This window comes from Sarcophilus harrisii, chromosome 2 (genome assembly GCF_902635505.1).
Source record: "Sarcophilus harrisii chromosome 2, mSarHar1.11, whole genome shotgun sequence".
NCBI classification, from domain to species: domain Eukaryota; kingdom Metazoa; phylum Chordata; class Mammalia; order Dasyuromorphia; family Dasyuridae; genus Sarcophilus; species Sarcophilus harrisii.
The window spans coordinates 328,820,616-328,831,724 of record NC_045427.1 but is presented as its reverse complement, the minus strand read 5'-3'; the positions used below and the strand labels follow the sequence as shown (position 1 = coordinate 328,831,724).

Below are 11,109 nucleotides of genomic sequence, written 5' to 3'. Positions count from 1 at the left end.
GTATGACTATCTTTGTGTGTGGGTGAGGTGAGTTGGAAAAGTAGATCATGGGAAATAAGTTTGAGAAACTGAATGGCTGGAGTGTTTGAAACAGAATGACTATGTACTACATGTCCTCCAGCATGAAAGCAAGTCAGTGAGGAGAAAAACATTTTGAGTCAGACGCTGAACTTGAAGGAATGGAAGTAACTTAAGTCTGTGGAAAACAAATACCAAGGTTTTGCAAAGGGGAAGAAGTTACTGAATGATAGAATAAGAGAAAAAATTAGAAGTGGCATTGGGTAAAGGAATATACCAATTCCCCTGCCTCAACTAATGAGCAGGAAAGGAATGAGTTGAAGGTGCAACCAGTTCTGGAAAAGGTGGAGAGAAAGGCTGTCATTGGGTGGGGGGTGGGGAGAAGAAGAGAGAGATCTGAAAATAGATTAATTGCCAATAGGCAATTCAATAGAATAGGCATTTCAGAGGGCAGAGTAAAAGGGTTAGATGGTCTTTGGAGTGGGGCTATGGGATAAGAGCAGGGGTCCTCAAACTTTTTATAAAAATAGGGGGTCAGTTCACTGTCCCTCAGACTGTTGGAGGGCCAAACTATAGTAACAACAAAAACTTTGTTTTGTGGGTCTTTAAATAAACTTCATAGCCCTGGGTGAGGGGATAATCGTCCTCAGCTGCAGCATCTGGCTCCCCAGGCCGCAGTTTGAGGACCTCTGGAGAGGTTGAAGAAAGGAAATCAGGTGGTGGGAGATGAGTAATGGGGTTTGGATGATGACCTAGAGGGGTTTAGGATCACTGGCATGTATAAGGTATGAGGTATATGAGCATGTTAATTTCTGAATGGAAGACACCATTACTCTGCCCAGAGGACACTGGAAATCAGGCAGGAGACAGGATGGGAGGCACATAACCAGATGGGTTGTTCTCTTCTCTCTGAATACTGAAGATTAAGCAGCACATGGCCCAGAGAAATAGGTCATTCTTCACCCAAAAAAATTTTTTTTTAAACAAACTTTCCATTTCCAGTGCCAAGTTTCATCAATTTTATCATCTCTCACATTTATGTCTTCTTCCACATTCATGGCACTGGTTCAGGCTTGATTCTTAGATTTTTAATTAGTTTCTCTTTTTCCAGTTTTCTTTTTTTTTTTTGGCTGAGGCAATTAAAGTTAATTCAATGACTTGCCCAGAGTCACACAGCTAGAAGTGTTAAGTGTCTGAGACCGATTTGAATTCAGGTCCTCCTGACCAAGGCTGGTGCTCTATCCACTGTCACCTAGCTGCCCCTAGTTTTTTCTCAATACTCAAATGATTTGAGATCTTACTGATGTGAATATTTCCTGAAATGCCACAGATCTCAACTCATTCAAGTCTGAACGTCTTTCTCAATTTTTGCTTGTCTTCCCATAGTTTGCATATTAATTATTCCCCTAAATTCAACATTCCTTTTCCAGTCTCCAATTTATATGCAGTCTCCCATGCCTAGAACTCACACATTCACATATGCCAAGATGATTCAAAGATCAGTTAATTCATGTGCCATCTTCTCTAGGAACCCCTTTATTCCTTTCCAATTTAATGTTCTACCCTCCAAAATTATATGCGTATATTATTCCAACTTACCCCATCTACCTCCAGCAGATGATTTCTTTGAAGATACTCATTTTTGTCTCATGCTGCATTATCAATGTGTTACACAGAGGCTGAACTGTTTGAAATGCTGACCCAATGCTTTTTAAGATACACACTGCTGTCTGCATACTTCTTTAGGATGTACAAAATTTGAATATTTTAAAAAATTCTCCTATTTCTGGGACTCATTTTTTAAATTAACCTGTACAAGCATGCAGAAATTCTTTGTTACTGACTTTGAACTAGGATGTCAAACCTTTTTTGATGTTCTTTAAATATTAACAGAAACGTCAATTTCATTTCTACCTATATTTATATAGGACACTTTTTTTGAAGTCTACTGGGTTTGTGAAGTTCAAATATTTTAAAATTCCCTTTCTATGAGAGTTATCACAATAGCCCTGTTTCCCTGAGCTACATTATCCATATCCTATTGCTGTTTTCATTCCTTTTCTTGACAGTCACTTGTGGTTCCATGTCTGGCCCTTAGTATAGAATAATAATTTTATTGGAACAAGTGAAAAGCCACTCACATAAATAATGCTCTAATAAAAATTTAATATCATAAAACAAATCAAAAACAGCAACTTTTTTTTAAACCATTCACAATTAAGAGTGGAAAAAGACAAAATTATAAGGCAGCCATCCATGGAATGATTTCATGTTTACAAAAGATCAAAAAAAGAAGACATTTTAAAACCACCGTTCAAGCCTTTGAATTAGGGGAACAGCAATGTTATCTCATAGAAATTCAACTTAGTAGAAGATGCTGCCAGAAAAAATAATTAGCCAATATTCTTGGGTTCAGCACTTGTATTATGCTGAGTGTATACTGGAGAGTTACCAAAATATTCTATGTTCCCTTCCCACAAACTTCCAGATTTCCTGAAGCTGACATCAATAAGGTGAAGGAACAAAGATGGCAACATCACTGACTTGATTCACAGCATCTTTTTTTTTTTTTTTTTGGAAACAGTGAATATATTGTAACTAGGCACATATTTAGCACTGCAAGGAAGATTCCTGTAAGAAAAATACAAAGGGTTCCTCCAATTAGCAGTTCTCAATAAGTGTCCTAAGTCTCTCAGATTTATACACACAATAAGCAGGAATGTTCTTTGGGGTTTGTGTTGAGACAGTGATCAAAATCCTGTGCTCAGCATCTCACTACCAACATGTCATGTATTTCAGGTGCTTAAGATAGTCTGATGCTGGTAAGTTGTCCTTGCCAATTCTCATCTATTTAAAAGGGGAAAATCAGGCAGCGTATAGGCTGGTGGGGAAAAAAGCTTTCTCTGTTATCACAAGGAATAGATATTCTAAGCAGCCATTTTTCCTCCTTTCCCAATTGACTAAAAACACAAAAAAGAGCAAAATGGCTGATGTAGTGAGCACGGAGTTAGGATAAAAGGGGTGGGGGAAAGAAAAAGGAGCATGCAGCCTCTGAAGGTAGTGCATTTTCCAATTCTCAGTGTTCCAGTGAAGAATCTGTCTACACTAAAACAACCTAACAATGGAAAATCAAAGCAGAACCAAATTGAACATCAAAGGATCAATACTTCAAAAAGAAGTAGCAATTGATATATGGCTACCTGATAATACTTGATATAATTTTGATTCAAAGACTTTCATTTAAATTGCTAGTCAAGAGAAAATCTTGGATCTGAGCAAAGTCTCGTACCATAAAGAGAGCCAGACTGCAACTAAAATGAACTTTAGCTACTGGTAGGAAAACAATGCTTTTCATTATGTATCTCTTTGGTAGCCTGAAATTCCATCCAAAATCATGGCAGCAACTTCCATATTGCCAATGATTTAATACCTATTATAGTATTAAGGCATCCACATTTAAAGAGGCAGATCAAAATAAGGGAAAAACAGAATTGAAATGTATCATTTAAGTTAAAATCATCATGGCCTCTCCCCCAGTGCAAGTGTCACATTAGTAAAGTTTTTTTCTTTTTTTTTAAACCAACAGATATTGGTTAAATTGCTCTGCTGCATGAAGTGTTTGAGCTCTACAAATTTATTATGGCTATTTTTATCTGCTGACCTTGAATGAAGACAAGGAATTCCTGGGTCAGAAAAACAAAAGTCTAAGAAGAACTACAGACAATGTTCTTAGGAGCTATTAAGTCCTGACAAATGTTAAGGTTGATGTTAAGGTTTAAGATAAAGGTAGATCTGGAAAAGTTTAATCCTTGTTCGTGTCCAAGGCCCTGCATAGCAAGATTCTAGCCAAACTCATAAAGATGATGGCAAGGCACTGCTGAAAGGGTCTTTGGCCAGCAGAGTAATGAATATCTATTCACTGCACAAGAGCTAGATAATACAATTCCCATCCAAATTAAATACCAAAATTGTGCAATTTATCTGATAGCAAAAGTGCAATGTTAGATAGAATTCAAGGCAACCAAGTAATTTTGAAGGACAAGATGAGGCCCTATATCTATCTTGTCTGGCTAAGAAAGTCACATATTTTCTATACAATATCTTCTGAATACTTAAGTATAAGTGATGTAAGGGGGATGGGGAGGAGATAAACTCAGTATTTGGTCTGCAGCCTGGAGGGCTCACAAATCCTTGTTATATATAGCTAATAATTAATAATAATTAGCAAAGAAATCACAAGCATATTATAGCTTATCTGCCAAATATAATTTTATGGGATAAAAAATTTATTTCCTGGAGAAAATAATCTTGTTTCTCTTTATGTAATAACATGTTTGGATCTGGGATTAAAATTAAAAGTTAAAAATACAATAACATTTATTTTCCAATCTTATCAAAGAATTAAGGGGGACTCCAAACATCCAGAGCACTGAGGGCAGAAACTCACTGAGTACTTATTGAATAGTTACAGCTTATTTAAAAAAAAAAAAAAGAAAAAAAAAAAAAAGGTCCAGCATTTTAATTATTGTGTCAAATCTCCATTTAAAGGCTTAGATAATTTGCACTGTATGAAAATTACCTATCTGGAGGAAATGGGAATAGAGTTAAGAGCTAAGGTTCAATACAATCCAAAGAGTAATTATCCTGATGAAAACTAAATCCTGTAGAATTAAGGAGCATCCTTACCACCGAACTGACTATAGAAAGAATGGGGAGGAGAAAAAGGGAAAGATGTCTTTAAGAACTTAGAGGGAAAACTTTTATCTCAGAGGCAAATGTGGAAAAGATCAAGAGACATGATTTTAATTACAAGGAAAACACTTCTCATTTATGCTATTTGACTTTTCCTTACCACAAGAGATGCTTACTTAAAGCATACTTAGCACTCTCAAGATGCACCATTTATTTTTACCATAGGGACTGCTGTTCTACTAACATTAATACTTTTTAAAAACGAGAAAACTCACAACATGGAATTCAGTTATTCTAACTTCAAAAATGATCCAGAGATCTCTCTCCTTAGTATCCATAATTTGTTTAAAGTTTAGTATCTTTTCATTTCTAAAGATACTCTGCAAATCTAAGTCCCTGGAGAGGGCCTAAAGCTGTGCTGTTGCTCCTCAGGAATCCCAACTGAAGGCTGAGATTCTTTCAGGGGGAACTTGGAGAAAAATATTTTACAAAACTGTTCACCTCAGTATAAGGAAACTTCCCCATATTTCATTTCCTGGGATTTTACCTTTTCCTACAGAGAAGCAGAAGCAAGTATTTTCATTGCTTACTAATCTGTGCTACCCCAGTTGTTTCCTCTTTGTGTACTCACCATTTTCTTTTCTCTTTCAACAAACCCTAAATTAAATTACCTTTCAGCATTTAATTCAGGCAAGGGACATAGATGTTATAAGCACCAGTGTCAAAATGGTGAAGACCAAGTTAAAAACAAAAATGAGTTCAGAGATCCCTTAAACTAAAGAGGTTCAATATGTGTTAACCCAGGTATAAAAAGATGAATTCTGAATATTTATCTTCAATAATTATTATTTTAAAGTGAGCAATTAAGTCCTCTACTTTACCTTGAAATCTAAATTTCATTTTTCCTGAGAAGACAGTAATCAAAATCCCAAAACTCAAATATGAAGGGATCTTTTAAAAAACATGAAATAACCAAAGGATTTATACAGGTACATGTAATGTTTTTATGTTAAAAAGCATTTCTAGTACTCTTGAGTTTTACATCATAATCCTCACTGGGCTTCTGAAATATTGGCAGAGCTAGGCAAGGTAAGATGACGAACTGAAGAATTGAGCAGCTGTAATGTGCTATCCACATCAGACTTCTGAAAGACCAAGGACAGAGTCTGGGACCTGAACATTTAATGCTGGTGTCCAATCGACAAAATGAGTGGAATGAGGCAACCCCAAACCAGAGCAGCCACCTCTAGGCGGCTGAGTCCTTTTCCTCCAGCAGAGTCAGGCTTGTGACTGTGACCCAGTCCTCCCACTTCAGGGAGAACATGTACTGTAGCAACATACAGAAATGTCCCAGCAGAGAAAAGCATGGCCACTCCAGTGGCATTGACCTCTGAAAGGGCTTCTTTGCTGCTCTGTGAAATATAAAACAAAATGAGTTTTAATTAGAATTAAATTTATGTATTCAGACAAAAATCACACAGTAAGTAGTCACACAAAAATCCTTCATAATTAGCTCTCACTGAACCAAATAACTAAATTATCATGGACTAAATTACTAGTCATATTAAAGTTTCCAAAGCAGAATTTGGAAGCACACGCTATACATAGTTTTTTTTTTTTTTTTAAACTAATTAAAACAAATTAATATATTTTAACTTTATGTTTACATAAAGACAAAAATAAGTAGATTTTTAATGCTACTTTATCAACACAGAAATATTTATTCCAGAGTTATCACTGAATGAAACGCCTACTACAGAACTGCAAGGCTGTTTTTATTTTTTAATTTTAAATCAAAGACTTTTGTAGACTAGAATAATCAGCTAGGTGACAGAAAAGTCACAGTAGATGAAGAGCTAGACCTTTAGTCAGGAAGACTGGAGCTTACATCTGGGGTCAGACACTTCCTAGATGTGTAACCTTGAATCACTTAATACTGTTTGCCTCAATTTCCTCAAATGTAAAATGGGAATCCATAATAGCACCTACTTCTCAAGAGCTATGTGAGGATAAAATGAGATAATATTTGTAAAGCTCTAAATAAATGCTAACAATAATATTAATGCTACAGGTAAACTGAGTAAAACCTGCAGTGAAGATATTTTATTTCTCCTAATTGTTACATATAACAAACTATAAAAGAACATGGCACAGCAGATAATCTGATCCACTATTGTAAAACTATTTGTTTTCCTTAAATAAGAGTCATGCCTTTATCCTTCTTTTGGTGGCTCTCTTAATCTTGCTTTCTTAGACCAAAAGGACTTCTTTAATAATTGTAAAAGTATCTCAACTATCTATCTCAACTATCAGTATCTAGTCATCGTTTCCATCCTTGAAAAGGGAGATTTTTTCATTATGGTAACAAATGCTGTTAGTTGCATTGTACAAATATTTTCCGTTGAACAATTCCTTCTTTCTCTACTTCTGCCCTTCCTGGTTTTTATTGATCCTGAATTGCCATAGAATGCTGCTGATAGGTTCTTAACAGTATACTCTAAATAGGCCTTAAAAGGTATAGTAACCTAATTTGTATTCTGAGAAATTGAAGATGCTACAAGGTTGAGCAATCCACCTTAATATGCTAATACATTTTTTTCCCCAGTTTGACAAGTTATTTGACACTCTTTCAAACTCCCACCCCTTTCCCCCTAGTAGCAGCAGATGAAATTGATAAATGAGATTCTCCCTGGTTTATCCAAGAACACAGACTATAAAATTCTCCCAAAATACAGTGTAATAACAGACAAAATTTCTCTTTCATGCAAGAATTTTTAAAAAATTCAAACTTAATTACACTAAAGAAAAAGTCATAAACAATGAGATTGATGAAAGTTTAATAATAGTTTTGTTCTGCAAGCTGTTTATGGGAACTGATATAGTGACAGACTCAAGGGCTGGACATGTGATTTTAGAAGAGGAAGCTTCTTTGATCAATGCAGTACTTTCTTTGCAAACTTTTTGGTCTTAGAGAGTAGCTCACAAAACAGAATGGCTTGCCCCAGTGAAGGGAATATAATATACAATTCCCAGAAGTCCAATCACCAAGAATCCAATCAACTAGAACTTTTAATTAATTACCCAACCAGCTCTATCCACCACTCTAAAAGAAACCTATACTTTTCTTTCTGGGAAAAAAAAAATCGAATGATTGAACAAAATTATAGAAAAGATTCCAATGAAACCAAACTAAACACCAAGCCTTCCAAGGCCCCTGGATTCAGTAAACACTAAGCTCAATCTTCTACTCTATCAAAGATCTAAGTATGTTCATCATACTGTTAATAAGGGTGAAGAGGAGAAGAGAAGGCAGACTAAAAATTACTAAGGTAATACTAAGTTATAAAGCATACTGAGTTACATATTTAAGACATCTATCCTGTAAGAATAATGAAGATTTAGTATTTTTTATTCTCTGCTGCTAAGGTCCATCAATTTCATCTTTGCCATTATTCTCAAATAGTGTCTCCTCTGACAATGACAATAATAGTGAAGGCTCTCATCACCTCATTCCTGGATTATTAGAATAGCCTGCCAATGACGCTGCCTGCCTTAAATTTCTCTCCACTCCAATCTATCCTCCATTCAGGCACTAAAGTGATTTTCCTAAAGTGTAGATTTGATCATGTCACCCCCCCTACTCAAAAATCTCCAGTGGCTTCCTACTGTCTCCAGGAGCAAATACAAAATGCTCTAGCATTTAACACTCTTCATATCCTTATGATATGAACACCCCTCCAATCTCTAGTCTTCTTACACTTTACTTCCTGATATATACTCTTCAATCCTTTAACCCTGACCTCCTGGAGGTTCCACAAATAAGATTTTCTATTTTTCTATCTTTCAACTCCAAGCATTTTCTCTGGCTGTTCCCCATACCTGCTCTGCTTCTTGGCTTCCCTGGAAGCTGCTGTTTTTCTTAATTTTAGTCTCATTCTTCTGTTAATTATTTCCGATTTATCCTGCATACAGCTTGCTTGTATATAACTGATATTTTTGTTTGCTTCTTATCTCTCCTATTAAGACTGTGAGCTCCTTGAGGTCAGGGACTGTCTTCGGTCTCTTTCCATATCCTGCTAATAGGCACTTAATAAATATTTATTGACTGATTAAAGCACTATATTAATGTGAATTATTCTTATTTTCATTTTAAATTTTATTTATTTTATTTTATTAAAAAAACAGAATGAGAAAAAAGAAAAATAGAAAAGGAATAAAAAACAAAATAGAACAATATCATATGCTCAGCAGAACATCAGGGAGGATTCAAAATATATAACAACATATTACCAGTTTAACAAAGAACACATATTAATAGAAGAAATTATATTCATGAGTGTCCATTTTTCTTTACTTTCTTATAAATTATTCTTTTGTTCTCTGTTATGCACCTTTTTACTTACTTCTTTTTCCTCCTCTTTTATCCCTCCCACCCCCAGAAATCTAGTTAAGGATATATTTATGTATTCATATGTAGATATACACATACACATACATCCACATCTGTCCTCCCTCTCACATATCTTTCCTATGCCTGCTGACTCTTTGCTTTAATTCTGCTTCTTAATTTGTCTTAATATTACTTAATCTTTCCCCACTCATGGCTCCCTTTGTCTTATTCCCTCACCCTTTGCTTCTCTCTCCTTCCATGCCTCCCCCCTTATTTCTTTAGATTCTGGAGAGTGCTATATCCTTCATGGTATATATGTAGTGTTACCTATTTAACCCATTCCTTATATGGCTAGGTTTTCAGAACTATGAGTCTTCCTCCTCCCTCTAATGCCACTGTGTCTATTCATGCTCTGCACCTCATTTATATAACATGATTATTATTTTTACCTTAACTCTGCCTCAATCTTTCTTTTGAGCTACCTATTGCTGATGTCAATCTTAAGCATGATATACATTTCTCATCTAAAAAAATGAAAACCATTTATCCATGCTGAGTTCCTTGAAACTGATCTTGAATATTGGTTCTTATAATGTTAAATTTTCTATATAGTTCAGGTGTACTTGATATAAAGTCCTGAAAATTTGCAAGTTCATTGAATGTCCATTTTTTTTCTCATTCAATATTATATTGTAGGACCAGTTGTTTTGTGGTCTTTTATTGTGGCTGCTGATTAAGTCCCATATAATTCTAATTGCAGCTCCAGCATATTTGAACTGTTTTTTCCTTGTTTCTTGCAAAATTTTCTCTTTGATCTCAGTTTTGAAATTTGACTGTATTTTCCACAAAGGATTGCTTTGAGGTGATGATCAGTGGATTTTTTTTCTATTTCTACTTTCCCCTCATATCCCCTCCAAGACAATTTTTTTGAATTATTTCTTGCATTATTGCATCAAGGTTCTTTTTTTGGTCACAACTTTCAGCTAGTGCAATTATTCTTATATTTTTTACCTCTTGGCCTATTCTCCAGATCTGTTGTTTTTCTTACAAGATGTTTCTCATTCTGTTCTATTTTTTCATTCTTTAAAATCTGTTTTGTTATTTCTTGGGCTCTCTCATTGCTTCACTGGCTTCCCCTTGCCTAATTCTAATTTTCAGAGTTATTTTCATTATCGAGAATGTATCTCCTTTTCTAATTGGTTAACTTTTTTTCCCCCATAATCTTCTAATTTTTCTTGGTTATTATTATTAGTTTTTCTTATCTTATTTGACTTTTAAATTCTTTTTTTGAGTTCTTCTATAAAACCCTCTCTGGGCAGGGAGACATTTCCCATTCGTTACTCTTTGGGACAGCTTTTTATTTCAGTGGCTGCCTCTGAAGAGGATGTCTGGTATTCCCTATTCCCATAGTAAGTTTTTCTATGGTGGGGTTCTTCTTTCTTCTTTGCCGGTTCATTTTTTCCCCCATAAGACACATTAGTGTAAGAATCTCTAATCACAGGATAGGGTAAAATGATGCCTCAAGTTTCACTTGAGCTCTGACCTGGAATCCCTACCCAAGAGGTCCACCTTCTAGCATGCATACTAAGTCTCTGCCCCACTGCCTCTCCATTCACGGTACTGTTTCCTTCTCACCCAGAGCTGTGTTCCTGCCAGCACTGCTGGGCCTAGCATTCCCAATCAACCACGGTTCACTTGGTCTTACTGGACTCAGATCCCCTACTCTTTACACTGTCCACAAAGTAAGTTTCTGTGGTTCCTGCTGAGGCTCCACACAAATCCCCATTTGATGTTTCTCTGGAGCTAGCCTGGAGATGTTTACACTTCATAGAGATTAATCTTTGGCTTGGGGTCTTTCTTCAAATCTTCTAGGGTTGTACTTGGAGGCCCTCTGTTCTGCCCCAAATCTTCTTGATTTTTCACCAGTCTAATTACCCTGAGGCACAAATTTGTTCTATTGATGGGGAAAATCTGGGGAGCTTGAAATTTACCAAGCTATTCCACCACCT

The 11,109-nt window shown here is 35.7% G+C and overlaps 1 protein-coding gene across 4 annotated transcripts in view; it reads right to left on the bottom strand.

Moving 5' to 3' along the window:
* Window positions 1-2,568: 2,568 nt before the first annotated feature.
* The window catches only part of SLC39A9 (solute carrier family 39 member 9), a 41,964-nt gene continuing 33,423 nt past the window's right edge, over window positions 2,569-11,109 (bottom strand). For 2 of the 4 annotated variants that reach the window (XM_003756378.4, XM_031952803.1), the window contains exon 7: window positions 5,876-6,122. In XM_003756378.4, coding sequence (XP_003756426.1) covers window positions 5,892-6,122 — 231 coding nt within the window. In that variant the 3' untranslated portion in view covers window positions 5,876-5,891. Of the gene's footprint in view, window positions 6,123-8,589; window positions 8,784-11,109 lie in introns of all 4 variants that reach the window. The other 2 variants (XR_004232044.1, XM_012549033.3) reach the window with 2 other exon arrangements.